Genomic DNA, 25664 nt, shown 5'->3' with positions numbered 1-25664 from the left:
CCTTATTCATAACTTTATTCTAGGACATTTTGAATTCTCTTTCTTTTCAAGAAGTACGGGAATATATGTTTAATCTGTTGAAAGCTTTGAAACGCATTCATCAGTTTGGTATTGTTCACCGTGATGTTAAGCCCAGCAATTTTTTATATAATAGGCGCTTGAGACAGTAAGTATGGAAAGTTACCAGCAAATACTTAATACTTGACTGAATCTGTGCTGTGGGGTCCATCTCTTAGATGCAGAGCATCCTGCAACAGCCACACACATCTTTTTCTGTTTCAGATTTTCATTGTGGTTGAGGAAGGGAAATACCCTCAAGGAGAAGAAAAAATTGTATTAGTAAAACAGTGTACGTCATGAGGTATAGCATGGCTCAGTGGAAATAGCTAAAAGAGACTTAGAAAGGGTCTGGTTTTTTGTTGTTTGTTTGTTTAACCTTATACATTTATCTCTGGGCTTCATTTTTGTTTTCTAGTAAATGAGGGGATTGGACCACATGATAGCCAATTCCATGTTTCAACACTAAAGTTTTGTTTTTTGAATATTTTTTATGCTGATTATATACATAGAGGCATTGTAAGCTGAAAACTTAAAAACTGCTGTTTATATAATGGCTCATATTGAGTATAATAAGGATAATAGAACCATAACTTCTTGGGCTTTTGTATTCCTGACTTTTAATTTTTTCTTTAATTAATCAGATTTTTAAACCATGATTTTAATAAATTTTTCTTTTAAACTTGTTAATTAAAACTTATCTGCTATGATGCCATCTCTGCCACCATCAGAGGACAAAAGATTGTGTTTACATCCTGCATTCCTTGTTGCCTTGTCTGCACAAGCCATTGGAAGAAGGGGAGAAAAGATGTTTTCTTGTGTGGGATACATCTTTCCTTAATTTTCAGTAGTTAGCTATTAAATCCTTACCTTGTCTGTAAAACTTACTCTTCTTTTTTCAAGAATGTTATAAATCCTTAATTTATCCCCCACAGAATACAGTTTCTGTGTGAATATGGTTTGAGCATATTATGATATTAACTAAGCTTTGTTACAGAGAAGTAAAAGTGCTTATTTTTGTTTCATAGGTATGCCTTGGTAGACTTTGGTTTGGCTCAAGGAACCCATGATACTAAAATAGAGCTTCTCAAATTTGTCCAGTCTGAAGCTCAGCAGGAAAGCTGTTCACAAAATAAATCCTATGTAATCACCGGAAACAAAATTTCATTGAGTGGCCCCGCAGCACCTAAGGAGCTGGATCAGCAGCCTACCACAAAAGCTTCTCTTAAAAGGCCCTACCCAGATGCACAAATTCAGATTAAACAAGGAAAAGATGGAAAGGTTCTACCTCTTTTATTTCTTAAGTACTAATACGGTTCTAGACATGTACTCCATTCAACAGAGGTAGTTACAATTCTAGGATAACACTTGCAACAAAAAAAAATGTTGTTTACACGTGTTATATATTCAGTTGGTTAGATTTCACTAAGATTTACAATGGATTGTTTTATGATTTCAGAACTGAAAATTTTGCTTGGTAGATTTATAATGTCTTTGTCATTATAATTGCATTATATAACAAAAATGGAAAATAATAAATTTTCCCTGCATGTTATAAAGTTCATATTAATTATCCTTTTTAAAAGAAAGCATTAGTTATAGGGGAAAAATTCTGAAGTGTCTATCTCCATTTTAGCTGCACAGCAAAATGTAACATCCATGCAGGTGGTTTTAGAATTTTTTAGTTATTTATATTTGTGGACTGTGATAACATTGTATGGGGGTTAAGAGTTCTGTCTAGACTGTTTTCTCCTTTCACAGAAGTGTTTTGGTGCCCGAGAATGACTTGGATGCAGCTGTTTTTGTTTTATGTCACTTAACTCTTTCAAAACTATGGCAGAGTACAGCTGGCAGAAAGTGTTAGAGATATAATCCTTATTTTCCTTGTTTTTGTTGGTATTGTAGGAGGGATCTGTAGGCCTTTCTGTCCAGCGCTCTGTTTTTGGAGAAAGAAATTTCAATATACACAGCTCCATTTCACATGAGAGCCCTGCAGTGAAAGTAAGTAATGTAGCTTAATAGTGCAATCATCAGTCAGTCGTACACTGGAGAGAATTTGTGGAATGGCTAGCTTTTATTATCAGTAAGTTTTTAAGAGTTTTGCTTTAGCAGAAGGTATTACTGCTTTGAGCATTTAGTCAATGCTTTCATTTTCTCCAGTTCTGAACTTTTCTTTTGGAATTTTTCGTCATTTTTGATTAGCTGACTATTGTTGCTCTTTCTCTAAAGGAACATTTAGAACATTAAGGCCTTTTCTCTCATTGGCTGGAACGTGAGCTCCCAACAGCTAACACATTTCTGACACACAGTTGATAGCGTAAAGATGTTTGTAAAATTTACAAAATTATCATCAATGTTAAGTGGTTTTAAATTGACTTATGATATCCTGTAGCAGCTAGATAGCATGAGGAACAAATTAAAACTAATTTTAGCCAATGTAATTGTGCAGTTTACAGTTCTGAAATGCAGTTAGACACTAGAATGTAACTGTTTTGTAACATTTCAGGAAAAGTTCTAATGAAGTGTAATACAAATATTCACCAAACTAGGAATGGTTAGTAAATTTTTAATATGTTTATTCAACACAGTAACCTAAAGAGACCTTAAATATTTTGATAGATGAGTGTTTATTTACAATCCAACAGCACATTCAGCAGTTTTGAAAGTTACGCTTCCCCTATTGCTTTTTGCTCTACTAGCATCTCAAAGGCATCATGTTAAATGCCATGAAAATAGAGAATATGACTTTTCTTTTACAGCTTATGAAGCAGTCAAAGACTGTGGATTTACTCTCTAGAAAATTAGCAACAAAAAAGAAGGCTATTTCTACAAAAGTTATGAATAGTGGTGTGATGAGGAAAACTGCCAGTTCTTGCCCAGCTAGCCTGACCTGTGACTGTTATGCAACAGATAAAGTTTGCAGTATTTGCCTTTCAAGGTAATGTGTTTTGATGGTGCTATAAAATCACCAGCATGCTGCCAGACAAGATGAGAAATTGCATTGATTTTGGTGGACAGTTGATTTGAGTGAGTGAAAGGGAACAATGCAGTTCTGTGAACTGCATAGGCACTAATGCAGATTGGTACCTTGAAGAGCAAAGGACAAGTATTGTCATATTTGTTCTATTGACATGCAAATGCTCTTTGCTTTTACATGCAAATAATTTTGGTAGGGGTAGGGATAGCTCTTAATGAAACTTCAGAATTGCATGTTTTACTTGCTGATTTAATCTTGTTTTCTTTCTTTATTCCTGCCTGTGTAGAATAACCTGAACCAAATACTAGAACTCTTCTCTCACTCCCACCTTCAGCTGTTTGCCACATAAATTTCTTTCTTCCCTTCGACTTTTATAAGCTTTCATGAGCCTTTCCTGATTAACGCAAGTATATAAGTGAACAGGTATCTCAGAAATTAATCACTCCAAACAGAAATAAATTTTTATACCTCAGAGTTCCCATTGTTTTCTATTTTTCTGTTATGGTTCTTACCATGTACTACCTCTTTTTATGCCTGGAAGTTACCTTAAAACCCTTCTGGAATAAGGCCTGGGAACTGGTGTGGGGGGAGAGACCTATAGAAACAAAATCCAGGATTTTCATCACACTGGATTATCATTTGCTTTGTAATAACTTATATTTATATAGATATCAAGGTAGAATTTACTGTGAACTAAATTGATAAATGTTTTTTTTGGTCTTAAATAATTAAACTTTACATAACTAGAAAAATCTTATTTCATCATCATAAGGCAGCAACAGGTTGCACCTAGGGCAGGTACACCAGGATTCAGAGCACCAGAGGTCTTGACAAAGTGCCCCAACCAAACTACAGGTATGTTGCACTAGAAATACAGAACCCAGTTAAATTGGTTGCCGTGGGTGTATTTTATTTTATGATTTTTGTCTACTTATGATTAAATTTGAGCTCTGCTGCTTTTAACTAAGTTATGTAAGTGGTTCTAGCAGTGTGGCAATCCCATTTTTGAGATAGTGCTATTTATGAAAGCTCCTAATCCTAGTGTTTCCTTTTTTTTTTTTTTTAACCCGATAGATTGCATTTTGCTTATCTATTTACAAGATGATTTTACCAGGAATAATTTTAACATCACCTTTGTGGGGGAAAAAATTGTGTTTAGTAGTATTTGCTAACTTAAGACTTGAAACATTTTGTGTTTGTCTAATACCTCAAAATTCTTCTGTGATACGCATATGATTGTGTGTTTGATTAAAATTTTTTGTTATTTTGAAAACAGTATAATAGCATTAAAGAGATTTTTGAAAAAGAAAAAAGTCTACAGCCTGAAAGAGTTGTCATGGAACATCTTATTGAATAGATGAACCCTGCTATTCACTTGGATTATGGACCTTACAGAAATGTATTCATTTGTTCTATGTTTATTCTGTGCTTGCTAATGATATAAAAAATGAATGAAATTCTCTGCTTACACTCTGGTCAGGACACACTTGCAAATATAAAATAACCTGTTAAGTATGGTTATAAAACTTCATACAGAGTATTTTAGGGGTATCTAACCTTATCTGAAGGGATTATGGAAGGAAGTTCATGGAAGATAGAACATCTGAAAAGAGAATGTAAATTGGAGTGAGGGGTTTGCATGAGCAGAAGAACTCAAGAAATAGCATGGTCATACGGGAATCAATAAAAGTTTAGTGTTGCTGGAATGTATGATGAAAGTCAAGGAGTGTCAGATCACAGTTGTTATATGGCTGGGACTGTATCCTGTAGGTTTTGGAAAGTTATTCAAGGAAAAGGGATGGTAATAATTGTATTCTAGATGGGTCATTCTGGCAGGTGTACAGAGGGGACCAGGTCCAGGTGAGAGATGATGAAAACCTGAACGAGGGCAGTAATAATACAAATGAACAGTAAAGTGAAGAACTGGGGACTTCCTGGCAGTCCAGTGGTTAAGACTTCACCTTCCAGTGCAGGGTGTGCAGGTTCGATCCCTGGTCGGGGAGCTAGGATCCCGCATGCCTCACGGCCAAAAAACCAGAACATAGAACAGAAGCAATAGTGTAACAAATTCAATAAAAACTTTAAAAATGGTCCACATCAAAAAAATCTTTGAAAAGAGAAGCGAAATATTGGAAAGGCAGAGCTTGATGGATAATTGGATGTGGGATTTGGGTATGAAGTGGTGGGGAAAAGGCATCCAGGATGTTTATCAGACTCCTAGATTGGGAGATTTGAATGGGTACCAGTAACCAAGGGGAGAAGAAGTAACTGGTGTACAGGGAAAGATGAAGATGATTGGGGGCATAATTGGTTTGCGATATATGTGGAACATCCAGATAGAGATGTCCAACAGGATAAAAGTAAGTGAAGCACAGGGAAGTCTGGACTGGAAATACAGTTGACTGTCATCATTACTATATAAAAGGTAGTTGAAGCTGTGAAGTGTATGGGCCAATAAGGGAGAGTATATAGGGTAGAAGCCGGAACTCTGGGTAACCTCAGCCCTTAAGGCTTGGAGAAAACATTGAAGGAGCAGGCGGAGGTACAAAGGGAACCAAGAAAGGCAGATGACGCAGTGGCCAAGGGAGTAGAGCCAATAACTTGATGATACTGGGAGTTCAGCCATTAGGAGAGAAGATGTCCCTAAACATTTTTTTTCTGGCCACACGGCATGTGGGATCTTAGTTCCCCGACCAGGGATCGATCCCATGCCCCCTGCAGTAGATGCGCAGAGTCTTAAGCACTGGACAGCCAGGGAAGTCCCCCTAAACATTTTTTTAAAAAATGAGTTTCTTCACATGAGGCTGAGCTGGTCTTAATCATAACTGCCAGAATTCTAGAGATTAATAGTTTCTACAGCAAAAGTTAGGGTTAACATCTTGCTGAAGACGAGCTTCTAATATTTAATACTTTTTGCTAAAGTGAAACACTTTCATTACTATGGTGTGTAACTCTTGGGGTACATCCAGATTTTTTCCTACATAGCTACTTTGGATTTATTTTGATGTTATAAAATGTGCATTTACTTAATGATGAAATATCCTTTTAAACTTAGCAACTTTCATGTTGCTCAAGAAAGAAAATATTTTGCATTAAGGATGTTAAACCAGGGATTCTTAACCCTGAAATCATTAAAAGCACCTGAGGAGCTTCAAAAAAAAATACTGATGCCTGAGCCCTACTCCAGAACAATTAAATCAGAACCTCTGAGGGGATTGGCCGGGGCATCAGAATTTTTTTAAGGCTCTTAAGAGGATTTGAATATACAGTAAAGGTTGAGAACTACTGATGTAGGAATAAAATTATAGATTGAGGATTTTTTTTTAAGTTTGTTTTCTGTTACAGCAATTGACATGTGGTCTGCAGGTGTTATATTCCTTTCTTTGCTTAGTGGACGATATCCATTTTATAAAGCAAGTGATGATTTAACCGCTTTGGCTCAAATTATGACAATTCGTGGATCCAGGGAAACTATCCAGGCTGCTAAAACTTTTGGTAAGCAATTTTATATTATAGAACAAAACAAATACCTTTGATTATCTCCTACAAATCACTTAATAAATTATTATGAAATTCTCTTTACAAATAAACATATTCATAATGTTCTCTGATGTTAGATACAAAGTTTCTCAATTGCTTGAAAATTAATTGCATTGTGTAAGAAAATAATTTATCACTTCTCTTCTCTACATGTAATCAGTTTATCTTATCAAGTGCAGAGTACTACACTTTTCCAATATTTAAAGTTCAACTTTATAATCTTAAACAAAAGAATAAGGAATAAAATCTTAACTCCCTGTAGTTATGGTTTCACTTTATTCCATAAATATTTTTCATAATATGTTTTAATTTGTTTATTGTATATTTATTAAGCATCAGGTGCTCTTGGGCCTGCCCTAAATACTCTTAGTCTGTATTAACAAGTAAATAGTTAATTCTAATACAGTGTAGTAAGGACTGCAGTAGGGGACATAATAGGATGCATGTTGTTGTCAGGTTCCTTAGGGTTAGAGTAGCTGAGAAGCGAAATGAACAGAATACCTTTACTGATGGAGTAATATTGTAAGCATTTATTGGACGTGGGAAGTCATCTTAGCTACACAACTTCTTGTACTTCAAGTCTGGGATATGCAGTGTACCTCATAGGGCACCTGAGAATTATCTCAGCCTTGCTCTTGCCAACAACTTGAATTCAAATGGCCACCTTGTATTTATTCTCCATGCACAATTATAGTTAATACTTTCCAAAGTGGGTGGGTGTGATTGAGTCAGCATGCTGCCCCAAAATATGGAACACTTCTTTGGGACAAAATTTCAGTCAACCCACCTCAAAAGTTGTTGGGCTGCCTCTTGCCCAGCCCCCAAATCAGTGGGTCTTAATCAGGGGTGCATATCAGAATTATCTGAGGAACTTCAAGAAATACATATGCCTGTCTCACCGCACCTATTCCTGGAAAATATGGTTCAGAAAAGTATGATACCTAGAAAGCGTTGAGACTTGTTAGTTTGAAAACACAAGTGATTTTGACCAAGAACATTTCTGAGTAAGAATCACTGCAAAAATGATTGTCCCTCGCTTGGGCACCAGTGCCGTGGTCTGATCCACCAGGAAGGCTTAGTGGTGATTGTGGTTCTGCAGCACAGTCTACGACTTGCACCTTTCTTGAAACTATAATAAGAAAATTTTATCTGAGGGTGATAGGGTGAGATATTACGTACACACATGGGAAATGGAACCATGAAGCAAAGCCTTGGAAATTGTATTCTTACATGAGAATGTTTATTTTCAACTGATGGGGAAAACTATCATCTGCTATTGAATAACTTCATAAGAAGTTTATGAACATGAAATTTATCAAACGCTAAAACATTTTGTTGAAGAGCTCAAATCTCCCCCATTTGTAATAGTAAATAATGACCAAAAATGGAAGTGCAACATCTAACAAAAAAACATTGTAGGGCAAGCATCATGATAGCAGGCAAGGGCTTTTAGAGATTTATCATTGTAATGCTTGTTCTCATATTTTTAAAAATGCTGTATAGCACTTGTCTTAGTTTCATTAGTATGACTTCTGTAGTTACAGCTGACCCTTGAAAAACGTGGGTTTGAACTGCTTGGATCCACTTATTTGCAGATATTTTTCAATAAGTACTACAGTACTGCACGATCCACAGTTGGTTGAATTCACATATCAGAACTGCAGATACGGAGGACAGACTATAAATTTATATGTAGATTTTTGACTGCGTGGGGGTCAGCCCTCCTGACTCCCTTGATATTCAAGAGTCAGCTGTATTGCAGTCAAATCTTACTATAACTTTGGGCTGAATACAAAAGGATTCAGAACTTCAACAACGATGACCTTGTTCCCCTTTATGACCCAAAGAGACTTACCAGAACAGCAGGAGCACTTCTCTACTTCTCTTGTGTTGTGTGTAACCTTCCCCTCTGTCCTCAACCCCTAGACCTGGCCCCATTGTAGACTGTCATTAAGTACTCGTTGAATTAAATAAATTCAGAAGAAAAACCTTGAGCTATTCTCCTCTGGCTATAATTTTTTAGAGAGAATAAGAATAAGGAAATAGATTTAAAAGTAAAACAGGATTAACATGCTCTACCCTCACAAACTTAGTTTTGGGTAGTTTATTTCCTTTGTCCCTCACTGCTTCCCCCCACTACCTTTTTTCCCACCACCTTAGTCCACCTATCCAGCAGAGATGAGTGTATGTAAAAGTAACTTTTTATCACCCAGAGATAGATTGTTTTGTTAACAATCCACATACCCCAGAAAGGAATCTAAGTGCTATGCAAACTCATTGTTTAGAGCCATTTCTATTTAATAAGGAAATAATACGGCAAAAGTAACAGACTATTGCCTATTTGTGTGCCTAGCTTATTTTTGCCGATATCTAATAATTTTGTTGGGGAATTGTTTCAAAGACATTTATATTTTTTAAAACAAAGATCTGGTTGGTTTATTAACTGATTTAAAAACATTTATTGAGACCATATGTGTACTAGGTTAGATAGACTATTATTGCGTCTCTTCTCATAGAGCTTAAATTCTAATGGGAGAGAAAAAATAAATACATACTGTCAGACAGACGGGTGGTATTGAGAAAAATAAAAGGGGAAAGGGAGTGAAGAAGGCTTAGCTATTTTGAATAGGTTGGTTAAGGACAGCATCTGTAATAAGGATGTGATATTTGAACAAAGATGTGAGAAGCTGAATAATGCCTTTTTGTCTAGTCCAACAGGCATTAATTGAGAACCTAGTATGTACCTAGTATGGATGTCTAGGTTTTGGGGGTTCGAAGATAAAAAAGACAGTCCCTATCTTCAAAGGCTCATAGTCTAGCAGGTGAGACAGACATATATTTTATCAGTTACAATACAGAATAGCAAAAGTAATAATAGAAACCTTCACAGGATATAGCAGAAGCTTAGAATGATCAACTCTGTGAGTGTCAGGCCTCTTAGAGGTAACGCTTGAACTGAGTGGTGCCCTAAGTGGGAGTATTCTGGGCACGGAGTTGAGGGGGAGGTGCAGGGCATCCTAATCAAAGACAGGAACCATGTAGTCAGAGGCATGTAGAAGCTTGGAAGAGGGAGAGGGAATGGGAGCTGCAGCTGATTAAAGATTACAGAAGAATATAATGAAGCTGGAGACTTTGACAGAGTCAAGTGTGTCCTTTACTTATTAAGCCACTGTTTTCTACTTACTATCTTTCACTTTATGATTTGACCTTCAACTATGTAAGGTAAAACACAAATATAGCACGTGATGTTCTATCTCATATTCAGTGTAAATATATCCAAAAAGCATGCAGTTGGACTTGCATGTTTCTCATGGGAGAGACTTCTGCTATATTCAAATAATATAAAATATGTATATTTTTTCTCTTTTAGGCAAATCAATATTGTGTAGCAAAGAAGTTCCAGCACAAGACTTGAGAAAACTCTGTGAGAAGCTCAGAGGTGTAAATTCTAACACTCCTAAATTAACAAGTGATATACAAGAGCTCACTTCTCAAGACCCAACTTTTTCAGAGAAGATGGACCATAAAGCTGCTCACCTCATACAAACACCTAAAGCACAACACTCAGGGAATTCATTGTATAAAGGGGACAGTAGTGGCTGTGGGGGTAATTTTGATGAGTCTCCTACCAATCTAGAAGGCTGGGATGAGGTACCTGATGCAGCTTACGACCTGCTTGATAAACTCCTAGATCTAAATCCGGCTTCAAGAATAACAGCAGAAGAAGCTTTGTTGCATCCATTTTTCAAAGATATGAGCTTATGATTATTGTTCTTTAAAGTTTGCTGTTGTGTATTATGAGGTGAGGTGAAAAAGAGTTATTTGTAATAGCCATAAATTCTTGATTGGAGACCTGGGCAGGGTGAGTAATTTATTTAAAAATTTTAGTATTTGCTCTCCTGGCAGATTCTAAAATATGGATTAAGATTATTTAAGATGACTAGGATAGTTCTTAGACTAACAAAATGATCTTTGAGTTAGCTCTACCCGAGTAGAATCAGATCTTTCATTTCCCTAATTGCTTGTCACTGCCATATGCAGAAATAAGAGCAGTCTTAGCCTAGTACATAGGGGTTCAAGGTACGAGTCTTAAAATTAAGGGTTGTGACAGGGATTAAATGAGTCAAAAGACTTAGCTTACTGGTTTCTTTGAACTATCTGTACTTTTGGAAAACTCCACCTGGTCCTGGTACTCTAACCATTCTGTAGGTAAAGAAGATAATTTCCTTTTCTAGAGGCATATATTATACCTTTTATGAACACTAAAACAATGAAAAAATATTGGGGGGATATTACTTGAAATTGAATTTAATTTATTCATCTTTTAAAAGTATTTTGTGAAAGCATTTTTTGTGTGAATTGCCATGTTTTTCTTAATGGTTTCTCTTGATTTTTCTGCCTTCTCTACCCTCACCTAACACATTCTCCTTGGAAATTTTATGATACTTTCCACAAAGTTTCTGGGTGCTTTGTTAAATATTGCCTGTGTTCACAGTTGAGAAATTAAAATAGTGTGTTCACTGGTTGATAAAGGGAAGCTGCAGGACTAAGGTAAAGATTGATAGTCCAAAATGCTTTTCTTTTTCTCTGAATGTGTATGGTTTTTTCATACCATCTTAGATATGATTAGGTAGCTGCTAAAAGGAAAAGTGAACACAGAATTGAGAATATTATTGGAGATTTTTCCTCTGGCTAGAGCCATTCTATACCCTGTTTTGACCAAGTTGGTCCTGCTCAGAGAAGGATGCTTACTAGAGTCTTGGGGTAGGTTGGGAAGAGTTCTAAAGAAGTAGGCAATGCAGAAAAGGAACTAAGAGGTTTATGTATTATGACATTCCAAAATGATATACATATCAATGACAGCATATCAAATTTACTATGGGAAATAAGTCTGCGAGTGTGGGTCTGCTGAGAAGTTTCCCACTTAGTAGTCATAGAGTTATAGTACAGCTAAGGTAGATACAACATTCTTTTTGTTGTTTTGAGCACTGAAGTTAGTATGTCTTATCTATACTCCGTTTGGCAAGTATTATATGTATATATATATATACCATTGCCATTGATCTGCTAGCTTCTCATGCTGTAATCTTTTTTAAAAAAAAACTTTAATGTTCTTGAATTTGTATGTTTAATAAAGTCATCCTTTTATATTTTTTATGTCAATGTCAGACTACTCATTTGAAAAATGCCCTTTTTTAAAAAAGTATTGACCACTAGGAGTATTTGCCTTCTGAGACTGATGAATTCTCTCTGTTCAACAAATAGTTGGTAGTAAGTTAACAAACATTGACCTGACTCAAGTAATATATGAAAGATAGATGTATTTCTTTATAGAAATGTGGCTCACAATCAAGTTAACATATTCTCAGAAAATTAACAGGAAGAAAAATTTACCAAAAGTGCAAGTAAGGAGACATTCTCTAAGAAAGTTTAATATTCAGGGCTGTGGTTTCAACTTTCCATTAATGTCTTTTGAATAGAAAAGTTGAAATACTCGACTTTAAGAATAGAATTTGGTTGATATGTAAGGGAAGGTAAAAGGAGCTAGTGTTTTAAAAGATATCCAGTGTTACAAGTTAGTTCTCAGGGAATTTCAATCCCACTAGAGAATGTTGCCTCAATTTTTGGTGTTTTGTAGTTAAAAATTAGGAAGGCGCTTCCCTATTCATATTCTTCAGGTTTTTCAGCCTTCTGAACACTATTTTACAACAACAGATATCTCCCTAAAAGATGATATTAATAGGCAGAATTGTCATTTCTAGGGAAAGACTGAGAAGGTAACTAGTTAATGCCATTTCCTATTACTATGGAATCTCCCAGATATTCAGCTATTTTTCATTGTCAGCTTTTTAAAATTCTTATTGCTCAGACTCTTGAGATAAAACTGTTATGGGTGTTTTCATTTAATAAGCCTTAGACATTTATAACTATTAATACAACAAGCTACAAGTGTTGGTTTTCAAAACAGGCTGCAGCTCTCTAGCATTTTTAATGAAACTTTTCCTTATAAGGAGATGCTTATGGTTGTCTTAATGACCTAAATAAAAATGTGGCTCAAGAATGGTTATTCCAAAGAATTAAACTTAGTTTATTCAAAATCTGAACATAAGTCATCAAGCAATGTTATTAATCTCTTACGTTCCTGGCATCAGTAACAAAATGGTGTTACAGATGTCAGAATATTGATTGCATGAAATCTTGAAACCCACAAAACTCGTAGGCTTAGGTCTTAGTAATTTCTGCTGTTTATGTAATTTCAGCCCTACGCGTCACCGAAAAGTTATTTATCTTAAGAAACTGTGGCCAAATTTGGCGGGTAATGCTGTCTGCCAGTGTCTGCAGATGTATTGTTTCCGCCTACAACTGTGTGTGCTGTCTGTGGTCTTTAAAGAACACTAACACCAGGCAGAAATGTCAATTCTCTGTTCAGATTTTTTCCTATGTTCTTAGAACTGATGTTGCCATTTCCTAATTTTGTCAAATTAGGTGTTTGAACTATCTTCCTTTCTTGAAAGGTGGATATTATCACCCATGTACTAGATAAGTAATCAGTAGTTAATGCTGTGTCAAACTACAGCAAGATTTTCAACAAAGTCACCACAAAGTTCAGTGCTAAAGCAAGTATATAGTAAATAACGACATTTTAGATACCTGAAGTAAAAAGGCATGATCTTCGCAAAGCTGTTGGAAGTTGGGTGAGAAAATTATAAAAATGAAGTTCAGAAGAAAGAGATTGCAAAATAGTTTGTGCTTAAAAATAGTTTGTGCTTAATGTGAGCTGCTATTTTTTTTTTTTTTTTCTCAATAGAAGAAAATGAACTAAGAGAATTTCCCTGATCTCTGTTTTGAGTACTTTAAAAAATCAGCAATGTATGTAAAAGAATTCGAGAGGAGCGAAAAACTTATTTGGAGAGTATGTACAAACCCTTTATAAGGCAAGAAAGATGACTACAAAACAGATGTAAATGTTTTATCTTTTGGGCCGTGCTGGGGTTTATGGGATCTTAGTTCCCCGATCAGGGATCTAACCCAGGCCCCCAGCCATGAAAGCACTGAGTGGTAACCACTGGACTGCCAGGGAACACCCAAGATGTAAATGGTTTAGAATTTTGATGCACTGAATGCAAAACGCCCATTTAAACTTAACACATGACACTGTCCTAGCCCTTAAGCAGATTCCATCTCAGACCCTACTGAAGCAATTCTTTGAGGAAAGTAATGGATTTAACACTAGAAAATTTAATCCTATCTTATGAAGGGAAATGAAGACCAAATAGTGTCTAGATTGATCTCTACTTCTAGATTTAGAGAAGGCCAAGGTCACCCACTCTAGTAGGGAACGAAGAAGATGAACCAAGGGATAGGCTTCCCTTGAAATCAGAACAGTAATAACAACACTGTCAGCTGCAGGGGTGAGTGGCACAAATCAGAAAATGAAAGAGCCGTCTGATAATTCTCTCTAATTTTTGCATATGTTTCTTGTCTACATTCTATTCATGGTGTGTTTTTATATGTGTGTATTTAATTATGTATTCACCCTTTGTGTAAATTCCTTCTGTAATTTCTCTGAAGACTGTAGCATATGATCCAGAAATGACTCCAACTAGGACAAAACTAAGACAGTAAATCAGAAACAGATGTATGGCTCTGTAGCTTCACATTGTTGTTTCAGCTCTGTCCATAAGCAAAAGGAGCAGGGGGCCCGGGAATCCAGCCACCTTCGAATTTCTCTAGACACTCATCTTACTGCTTTTTTACCCGATGGAAGTTTCTCTGTTTCTTCTGGCATGTTGCTGGTCTTCCTACACACAAACGTTCTGACTGAAATCAAAACCAGTCCCACTGTATGTGTATGTATATGAGTCATCTTTAGACAAATATGATCAATGCTCCTTTACGCTTTTCCCCAAGGTTAGTGAAATGAATGTCTGGTGTTCTGTGAGTGTCCTTTTTGTCATTTTCACTTTTTATTTTAAAACTCCATAAATGGCCATATCAAATGTGTACTCCTCTTTAAAATTTCAATCACTTTTATGTGTTAAACACCAGCATCTTTACATCTCTATGTTGCGTATTATGAAGAAACATCTTTTTTGTTTGCCCCTGTACAGTGTGAGTGACTAGGCATTTATTGAGTGGGTGTTCAATGGATATTTGTTGAGTGCATGCATTTAAGTTACACTTAATTAATCTGCTTCTTTTGGCAAGATATAAGCCAAAAGCCTCTCTTAAGAAGGGTGCCTATTTTCCTGTTTGGTACAACTTATTTGATAGGGAGTGACACCAAATGGTAAGAAAAATGAAATGCCTCATCCCTCCTTACATAATCTCTTTCCAGTCGACCGTCTCCTCCCACTCCCCACCCCCTAACAAATATGTAGTGTAAAGAAGGCACGATTTTGATGCCAGGCTTTAGGTTCAGCATAGCCCTAAAGGGGTCTTTGGACTTTTAGTTGCCCTTCCCTCCCTTAGCCCAGATGCATTCATTGTTACTAGGCTATCAGTAGTCCCACTCCTTCCTCTACAAAACCTTCCCTGATCACTCCAATCCGAAGGATCGTTTTCTTGGTTCCCTGTACCCAGATTGTAGGAAGGTAGAGACTGTTTTATGTCCCACCGCCCCCCCACCCCCACCCCCCACACACACACATTTCTTATCAACGCATTAGAGACTTAAGTACTCAGTCAAGAAAAATGGGTTGACGAAGGACCTGACACCAGGGGTTATTTCCAAACCCCACCAAAATAATCTCAGCCTAAAGGCAGCCACTTTCATTCTTAAACATCTACAGGATTATAACATTTTCCCGTGGTAGTCTGTCCTAAAATTTCCCAGCTTCTCACCCCCTTCCCATCCATATCATTTCTAATTTTTCTCCAGTCCAATTCCCATCGCTTTGACCTCAGAGACAGAGAACAGCTGGTGGACATTCTGTTTGTAATAACCCTTAACATCCTTGTATAAGAGGCAAGTGAGCAAAAATTTTATAATTATTATAGTCATGGTTTTAGCGCCTACTGTGTGCCAAGCACCATAACAACAAAATCAGTTTGTTTTAATGACTTATAAGCATGTGTAAATTCCTATGGGAAATCATTATATACACACTTGATTATGCTTTGCTAATGCGATTCATCTTCATACATGCAGGACCCTATTCATCTTGGATTTTTCTGAGGCAGCTTCTGTTACAAAAATATCAGTCCTCATTGATGTGTTCTGAGAATTCCAATATTTTCTGCATCCAAATTGCGTTGGAATGTCTTTCTAACTAGAAGTAGTGTGAAATTGTTAGAAACGCATTCTTTTTTATCTTTGAAAATGTGTCCATTATAACATATGTGGCATTTGAGGTTCTCTTCTTTGGGAACCAGCTGATGTACATATTATTGAGTAAAATGGAGAGTCTTTTAATGCCTTTTGAGCACCAAATGGGGCCTTAAGTATTTTCATTGAGGTCCTCACACTTAAAAGTATAGATGTCACAACTGGGGAACTAATGCCCTCTTACTCACCCTTTGTCCATTAAAAATAAACCCTAGGGAATTCCCTGGCGGTCCAGTGGTTAGGACTCAGCGCTCTCACTGCCAAGGGCCCAGGGTTCGATCCCTAGTCGGGGAACTAAGATCCCACAAGCCGAGAAGCTCGGCTAAAAGAAAAAAAACAAACAACAATCGAAAAAAACCCTGCCTAGAGGCAGTATAATGTAAAGGAGTCAGCCAAGGCTGGCTTTTCCCTTTACTGAGAGTCTTGGTTTCCTTAACTGCAAAATGGGGTTGATATGCCTATCTATTGTTTGGAGGAATGAGAGCCTGCTTCCTAAGTATAATGTTGACACAGTACACAGTTGTTCTCCTTTCTGCCCCAATTTTCCCTTCATCTCCCCCATACAGGGGAGTAGGGCCTGAGAATATTTGTATATATTTCTTCCTTAACCTTTAAAACAATTTTAGCACATCAGGGCTTTTATACCTTTGAATGGAAAACTGTGATAATCGGGGATGCTGTGAGCCCGACGTTATAGTAATGCTAATTTTCTATGCATTGTGATGTTCTGTCTGTCCACCAGATGGCAGGAGTTCCTCTGGCAGCTGCCTAGACCCGTTCGGACTGGTGTATCAGTAAGGCTACTAAAACAGACAAGAAGGTACCCCAAAATACTGGCCCTTACACAATCAAAACAATTTTACCAGGCAAAGGAGGAGCTAGTGATCATCTACCACACACTCATGTTTTTCAGTCACAAACTTATATGTTCTGCTCCTTCTCTCCTGGGCTTCTACATATCCTGCTTCCTTTGCCTGGGGCAGTTCTCCACCAAACCCCAGCCACCATCACCTGGATAACTCCAGTTCATCCTTCAGGGCTCAGTTCAGACATCACTACCATTAGGAAGGCTTCCTTGACTTCTCATTCTGGGTTCAGTGTACCATACCCTTCTTCCCTGATTCCTGGATCCTGTCACTATTCAGTACCCTGCTCAAATGTTGCCTGCTCAAACAGGCCTCCCAGTTTACTTATCATCTCTTTCTCTAGGCTCTAGAACAGTGCTTGAGACAAGTAGACACTCAGACCCCTATGGTAAGGAATGACTGTGCTCCCATAGCACCCTGAAGCCTCCAGTCATTCCTATGTGGTGCTCACAGCCTATATCATCAGTCTGATCTGTATCACCTACTAGATTGTAAACATCATGACAACAAGAATCATGTCAATTTTATGTACCATCAAATCTTCAATGCCTGGCACAAAATTGGGTCTCAATAAATCTTTGTCGAAAAATGAGCATATATAACAATAATATACACATAGGCACACAGTATGACCAAAGTGAAGCAAATAATTTTGTTTCGTTTTTTGAAGAGCTCAGTGAAGCAGAGGAAGAGAAATGGTAGGAGGGACCTATACTAAGCCTTTTTTTTTCCCCCCTACAACAGCATCTGTACATTTGGAGACAGCCAGGTGGGCTTTTGACAGCTGCTGCACTAAATGAATAGGTTTTATGTTGGCCTGAATTCTCTAGTGGATTTAGAATTAATGTCAAACTTTGTAGGAAGTTAAACGCGGTTTGCAGAGCAAGAGTTTGGGAGGCTGCAGAAAATTTGAAGAGGTAGAAAAGATGTTTGTGAGATGTTTGTGGATGTGCTCTGGGTCTTGACCAGCACGTGATGCTCATGTAAATGTGTGTCAGAGGGTCCCAAGATAAAGGTAGAACCAGTTTTAGCCAGAGTCAAGAAGGGTCACTTCCAATTCCTTAAAGATCCCAATATATTATTTTTAAAAGAATGACAAGGGACTTCCCTGGTGATGCAGTGGTTAAGAATCCGCCTACCAGTGCAGGGGACACAGGTTCGAGCCCTGGTCCGGGAAGATCCCACATGCCGCGGAGCAACTAAGTCCATGCACCACAACTACTGAGCCCACGTGCCACAACTACTGAAGCCCGTGCGCCTAGAGCCCGTGCTCCGCAACAAGAGAAGCCACCGCAATGAGAAGCCCATGCACCGCAACGAAGAGTAGCCCCCACCCGCCGCAACTAGAGAAAACCCGCGCACAGCAAAGAACACCCAACGCAGCCAAAAATAAATAAATAAATAAATAACTTTAAAACATAAAAATAAAAAATAAAAGAATGATGAGATGACAAAGCAGATTTACAAAAATGATAATTTTTAAATATTTCATCTAACAAATTATCATCAACATATATAATATACAGTGTATGTTATGTATTAAGTTAAGCCATATGATATTACTGATATTCAACCACTTTTTTGACCTAGAAAAACAACTGTTTCATATAGTTCCGCTTAATACAACCTCACCTGGAGATAAATGTCAGAAATCTAAATGGGAGGCTCTGCTCTTCCTTCTCATGACTATGAGTGGTGAGCTAAATCCACCCCTGCCCACTCTGACTCCCCCAGTACTGACCAGAGCCTTAAGATTGAGGGCGTCTCATTTGTGTGTGAGCATGAACTCTCAACTTCCAAACAAAAGTGGTCTCAGCTTTCTGACCCAGGGCCGGAGGCCGAACATCTGGCTAAAAGAAAGCCATCTTACAAATGTTCTAGAGATGAAGCCCATGTATTCATTAAGGGTGAGGTGTCTGCTGCATCTCTGTATGTCTCCAAGTGCAAATGCTGGAGGTTTCTCTGTCCCTAAGTAAGTTCCCAAGTCAAAGAAGATGCAGCTGTGCCTGACCCAAAGTGGGCCTACAGAAATATTAATTGACTGGCTTATTTTCTCCCTCAGTGGATCACCTCCTGGCTCTCTACTGCTAAAGGTGAGACTGATTGTTTACTTACTCTCCCCTACTTCAGTAGTGAAAACCGTGCTAACAACTCCTGTTCTTCCTTTCCTTTCCCACCTGTTCCCAAGCATATGCACCCTCCTTCCTCCTTAATCTCCCTGCTTCTTTAGCCTTCCCTTCCTCTGCATCCCCTACGTCCCCGCCTCCTCCCGTAACCACTGACTAAAGATAAGCCAAATGATTGGTGGTAATTGAGGAAGACCCCATATCAGATTCCCCGCCCCCGTATCAGATCCTAAGCTGATCTTTCCTGACCCTGAGAGGTCATGAGGTGCACCTGGTACTCTCAATAAAGAGGTTGTTTGGATAATCCCAATGGGACCAGATGTTTAAATTCTTCTTCTCACTCTCACCACCATAACGTGAGATGGATCCAAATATGTTGCAACAGCATGGCCTTGGGCCTGCAGTTCATGAGTTATGAAACGTTGCAGCAAATTCCTTGTATGGTGATGTTATCAGCAAAGGACTCTGTCCTTAACCCTATCAGTAGGAATTGCACACGGCTTTCTTCTTGTCTGTGCCCACAGACTTTCAGAAGTGTCTCCCTGAACATCTGCAATCTTCACAGGAGATTCTCCTCTAGCAAGTCCCTTTTTCCTTCCCAGGTACCATGTTTATACAGTCCACCTAAGCAGGGCTTGGCAGTGGCACATGAGCCCCCTAAAACTGATGCTTCCCTAAGTGCACATTTAAAGGGTGACAGATGTTTGAATTGACAGCTGGGCTGCAGTAGGTGAATATAAGAACATTGTGTTCCTTTCCACATGGAGTCATGCATGTATAGATTCTCCAGCATATGATGAAGTTGCAATAAGAAGGAAAATACGGACTTTAGTTTTTTGGTTTTCCTCTGCATATAAATTTTAGGAATCTCTCCATATAGTAAAACCTCACAGCACTTTGTACCTCTTGGAGCATCGCTTCCTTTATCCTGACTTGTATTGTCGTGATTTATATGCTTATCTTATCCTTGAGCCAGATCTTACTGATGTTCATATCCCAACCTTATTTCTTTCCCCACCCAGTGTCTAGCATAGTACTTTGCACAGCGTAAGCATTCAATGACTATTTGTGGAACTGTTAAAGATGCTTTGCTTCGGAGCTGTTTTCATCCAACCCTTCCATTATCCAATTTTATTTGGAGAACATAGTATTTAAAATATTAGAAAGACGGCTGTAGGCGACTCAAGTTAGGGTGTGTGCCCGGGCCTCAACAGTTCCCTTTTCCTTTGGGAAAAGTCTCTAATACATGGGAGTGATAATCATATTAGTGTTTGGTTACCTTGCCCCCTCCCAAACACCCTACCATAGCCAAATGATCCAGGACTTACACCTGACCAGGTGGGGGTCCCTCAAATTTTCACCTTCAGATATTTGAAACTTTAAGGGAGTAGACTTGACCTGAGTCCTATTAAAGACTGGGATCTTAAAGGAAGATGCAAGGACTCATATCACTGGGACTGCCTTTGTTCCCACTTCATCCGAGGTCTAGTCCTTCAGCTCCTCCAATTACCTGAGCTGCCCGAACATCCTTCCAGGAAATTCTTTTTGTGCTCAAGTTGGCTAGTCAGTTTCTGTTGCATATACTCAAAGGACCTGAGCCAATACAATGATTGAAAAGGACACAAAGAAAGCCTACTAGGCTTTGAGGCCTGACCCTGTCTTCCACTTACTGTGTGACATATTGGGTTGGCCAAAAAGTTCATCCGGGTTCTTCATGTTACAGAAAACCCAAACGAACTTTTTGGCCAATCCAATGGTACCAGTCATGAACCACTGTGAACCTCGCACACTCATCTTTAAATCACCAGTGATTCAAGCCAGTGCTGGTAAGAGTACATTGAAGGAAGGATAGAAATGTAAGATGCAGAAATTGCAGAGGGAGAATGAAGAATAGCACGGGCAAAGACATGGGTGCAGGAGAGCAGGGGCTTATTTGGGAAGCAGAGAGAGCTCCTCTAGAACAAGTATAGGTTTTATTATTATTTAGGTCTGGCAAGAACAACCGATTAGGAGAGGACTGCCATTGAAAAGATAGTTATACTCACAGGTCCCAGGAGAAGGTGACATGCCATACCACAGGGGGCCACACAGGGAAGACTCAGGGTTGGTCAGGAAGCAGAAGGAGTAGAGGAAAACATGAGCAAGAGCTTTTATTGTGGTTTCCATGGGAAGAAATGGGCAAGACAGAGTGAGCAGGCTTGGGATTGGCAAATTTGAATAATTTCAGTGGGCTCAGGGGCACAGAGATCATTCCTAGTTGTTTGGTATTTGGCCCTGGGGTGTTTCGGGCAGAGGAATAGTAGCCCTAGGTGGGAAAGCCCAATAGAGGAGGTGGTTGGGAGTGTGGGCTCTGGATTGATTGCTCTGCCTTTGAAAGGTGCACTCAGGGGCTCGTCATTTACCATCTCTAGGAATTGGTTAGCCCCAGGAGGAGCAGTCCCTCTGGGGTCAGCAAGCCCCAGATGTCAAAGAACCAAAAAAAAAAGACATGGTTGATATACAGGAAAGTAGCAGAACTTGAGAGAGGAAGTGGGAGAATGGGAGTTGGGAGTAGATCATGAGGAAAAACAGATGTTAAGCTAAGGAGTTTGGGTTTCATTCTACAAATTCTTCTGCAACACCCTGAAGGATTTTGAGCAGGGGAATGACATAAGAGCTGCGTACTAAGAATACTACTTGGTGTCTTTGGACAGAATGAGGTAGAATTTAAGGATCAGATCAACAGGACCTAGTCACTAACTGCATGTGGGGATGAGGAAAAGAGAGGAATAATATTTGAAGCCTTTGTGATTGGAAGATATTACTACTATTAATAGATACAGGTCTCCGAGGAGAAGGCACCTGCAGTAGGAGACTGGGGAGAAAAGTGGACAGAAATTATCAGACAGGTTTCAGAGATATTGAGAGGGAAATGGTACCATCTCTGTGACCATGACCAATGAGCAGTTCCCATATATCACTGCTTTGTGTGATTATATGGCATGTGTGCATCTCAGCTCTCCAACTATATCAGAAGGACCCTAAAGACTCGTGTCTTACTGTCTTTGTCCCTCCCCAGGACCTAGCACAGAGCTTCACTCCCTTGGTGCCTGCCCTTTGAGAGGTTAACCTAGACTGTTTCTCACGGGGCATATCCGCCAAGATTTGTCCACGTGAAAAAGGAACCAGTCTGGGCTCTCTCACTATTTAGCAGGGGTCTAAATGTGTCACAGATTACACACCCAGGACACAGATAAGAGGCTTAATTCCAGTGAACTTTGACTTCCCATCTGTAAATGAAAGAGATTCCTAAATGTTCTCTAAAGTCTTGTCTGGTGCTAACATTTTGTGAATCATTTTTGAGACTTTTTATGCTAGAAAGGTACCTAGTGGATTAGAGAAGTTGCATGCTCTTGTTTTGTCAATATCAACTTTAGGCACGCCTCTTCCTTCTTGACCCTTAGCAAACCTTATTAGCCTGAGACGCAGTCAATTCTGAAGGTGTTAGTGCCTTCCTATTCCCTTCATCATCCTTTTAATTTTGGCCTCCCTTTATCCTGGGGTAAGGACCCCCCACAAAGTTGGCCCATCTGTTGGGCTGAGTGGTTTCCAACTTCTGCTTTAAACACAACAGGCAAATTTTCAGTCACTGAATCAAATCAGGACTTCTCTGGAGCGTCCTAATTCTACTCTAAGAACATGGATACAAGTGGGCTATTCAGTGGCAAAGGAGCCATGATGAAGACAACAGCCAGGAGAAAGAAGAGGAAAAGAAAGTCACATTTATTAAGGGCCTTCCATATGTGGGCCTCTACTGTATTCCCTGGATCCCCTTATGAACCACACCCACAGGGCCTTGAACTATTACATCGCCAGATTTGTAAACATTAAGTTCAATGACTCTCTTCCCATTAGAGTATGTGCTCCATGAAGACAGGGACGGTGCTATGTCTGTCTTATTCACTTTTCTATTCTGGTTCCTCAGAGTGCCAAGAAAATGGTGGCTGCTTGGTATACAGTAAATGGAGGAATAAATAAATGCTTTTAATCCTAATGAATTAAATTAGTTCTGCAAAGCAATAGTATCTCCATTTTACAGAATTGAGGCTTAGAGGGATTTAATGACTTGCCTGTGGTCACATGGTTAGAAAGTTGAGGAGTCGATAACTAAAGTAGGTGACTGAAGCTGGGCTCTTTCTGCCCCCCTTACATGTCCTCTATGAAAACTGCCCCGAGCAAGAGTGCCGGAGCCGTGTCCCATGTCTGTTCTTTGAAACAGAAATGGACCACAGCTAACTTAAGCAAAACAGAACTTTTTGGAATGATTATCAGGGGCTCACAAAATAGATGGAGAGTTGAGAAACTGAGGCAGGGCTGGGTTTCATGTTGTAGGTGTAAGTAAAAGTTGAGTCAGGGCCTGGCATCATTTCCTCTCCAACAGTTTTATGGGGTTTTTTTTCCCCATCCTTATCCATCACTCATCTCAACTCAGAGTCCAGGAGGGAGAGTTTAATTGGCCAGAGGAGGGCAGTTTACCTGTATTGACAGTCCCACCTAGACTGTACATAATGAGAGGAGAAAATTCCCAAAAAAAAAGAATCCAAGTGATTTTACTAGAAAAGGGTAGGAGCTTGTGCTGGGTATCCAGAAGTATAGCAAGCGTCCACTACACACTGTTACATGGAGGGCTACCAGTGTCCTGAACAGAAATGAGCTACCCCCTCAAGCCACTACTTTTCCCTCTGCTCCTCCAGGAGAGATTAACGGAGGAGAGGAAGGGAGGTGAAGGAATCTATCACAAAGCCATCTTTGAATACCAGCTGGGCTCTTCCTCAGAAATTCCTAAAGTGTTGAAGAAAGTGAGAACTCACTTGTCTCTCAACCCAACACGCCCCCAACCCACCCCCAGCCAGACCTGGCCTGGCTGGCTTTGTTTGTTGCTTCTGTTGTTATTCACACCTTCCTGTGGGATCATTTTAAATCCCTGTTTCCTGATGATCCAACATCCTTCTTCAATCAACCGGCAGGGGGTGAAGCCTGCCAAAACCTCAGGTAGCAGCCCTGCCCGTCACCATTTTCAGTAACATCCTGTGTTCACATCTTTCCCGTTCAGCTTCAAATGCCAGTTTAGTTTGTGAAAATTTCCATGGCCTCCTGCTAAGCTAATATTCACATATCCCAGCCCATAGACACAGGGACCTTGGTCAGATTATATTTCTTTCACACTGGACTCTAGCCCCCAATGTGTGCTCGGCGCCATCATTACCTTACACAGGACACAACGTTGGCAGTGAGCTCTGACTTCAGAAGCATCCCAACAACCCTATTTGGGAGGTGGGGTATATATTAGGAACCCAGAGAGGTCAGGGAACACTGTTATAAAGTACGATTGTGATAGAACCAGTACTGAACCCCAAGGCTTCTGGCCCATGCTCCTAGGCTTCTTCATTAATAAAGCTGCTAAATCAGGTCAGTGAGAGACTTATAATCCTGCTGCAACACACCAGAGAGCCCGTAATTCTACAGTTACTGCCAAGCCCTGAATCATCTGCAGAAGTAATTGGTCCAGAATTTTCCCTCAGCAAATACCTACTATGGTGTCAGGCTCTGAACTAAGCACTTTACATACATCACCTTCAATGCTCACAATTCCCTTGGTATTTATCAGGAGCCCCATTTCACAGAGGCTCAAAGAGGTTAAGTCATTTGTCTCAAGTTCATACAGGTAGTAAGTGGTAGAACCAAGATTCAGACCCAGTAACCTGGCTCCAGAACCCCTGTGTTTTTCCACTGCAATTAAATTCATAACTATCTCCCATAGATGTTTTCTCTCTTCCTGTGACAACTACACACACACACACACGCACACACACATACACCCTCTCCCCAGAGATCTCTCTAGGAGTCTCCCTGTACTTTATTTTAAACAGCTTTATTAAAGTATAATTTCATACTATAAAATTCACCATCATAAGTGTACAGTTTGATAATTAAAGTAACTTTAAACAGTCATGCAATCATCACAATTACCATAAAATCCAGTTCTAGAACTCTTCCATTGCACCAAAAATTTCCCTCTTATTCTTACACAATCAATCCCATTCCCACTTTCACTCCTCTGACTTGCTTTCTGTCTCTATAATTTTGCCTTTTCTAAAAACTTCATATAAATGAAATCATACAAAATGTCTACTGTGTCTGACTTTTTCTACTTTGCATGTTTTTGAAGCTCATCCATGTCATTGCATGTTTTTCAGTAGTTCATTCCATTTTTTTGCTAAGTAGTATTCCATGGTATGGATGTACTAGATTTTGTTTATCATATATCAGTTGATGGACATTTGGATTATGCCCAGCTTGGGGTGTAGGGGAGGGAAAAATAATTTTCCTTCTACCCTTCTGAGTTCTTGGCTGAGACCCCTGTAATGAAAGACAGATTAATTTTTTTTTTTTTTTTTTTTGGTCACACCAGCGTGGCTTGTGGGATTTTAGTTACCCGACCAGGGATTGAATCTGGGCCCTCAGCAGTGAGAGTGTGGAGTCCTAACCACTGGACCGCCAGGGAATTCCCAGACAGATTTTTTTTTAAAAAAGGAAGTGTATTAACATGTATACCTTCAAGTACATATGGGAGATATCCAGGAATAAAATGAGTAACTCCCTTAGGTGGCCTAAGCTACTAGCTTAAATACCATCTTCAGCTAAAGACAAAAGAAAGTTGTGTATGGGGAGGCTGGTAGTGGAGTTATGAGAGGTTACCAAGAAAAGCAAGGTAAACAAGGGTGAGGATT

General features: G+C 39.1%; 1 protein-coding gene across 3 annotated transcripts in view; it reads left to right on the top strand.

The window, feature by feature from the left end:
- The window catches only part of CDC7 (cell division cycle 7), a 30805-nt gene extending 19074 nt beyond the window's left edge, over positions 1 to 11731 (top strand). For all 3 annotated transcript variants that reach the window (XM_082378931.1, XM_082378932.1, XM_082378933.1), the window contains exons 6-12: positions 24 to 166; positions 1086 to 1338; positions 1963 to 2058; positions 2817 to 2995; positions 3807 to 3889; positions 6380 to 6529; positions 9945 to 11731. In XM_082378931.1, coding sequence (XP_082235057.1) covers positions 24 to 166; positions 1086 to 1338; positions 1963 to 2058; positions 2817 to 2995; positions 3807 to 3889; positions 6380 to 6529; positions 9945 to 10339 — 1299 coding nt within the window. In that variant the 3' untranslated portion in view covers positions 10340 to 11731. The remainder of the gene's footprint in view (positions 1 to 23; positions 167 to 1085; positions 1339 to 1962; positions 2059 to 2816; positions 2996 to 3806; positions 3890 to 6379; positions 6530 to 9944) is intronic.
- The last annotated feature ends 13933 nt before the right edge of the window (positions 11732 to 25664 follow it).

The sequence above is a fragment of the Balaenoptera borealis genome (assembly GCF_965194805.1).
Source record: "Balaenoptera borealis genome assembly, chromosome: 1".
NCBI classification, from domain to species: Eukaryota; Metazoa; Chordata; class Mammalia; order Artiodactyla; family Balaenopteridae; genus Balaenoptera; species Balaenoptera borealis.
This window is presented reverse-complemented; position numbering and strand designations above follow the sequence as displayed.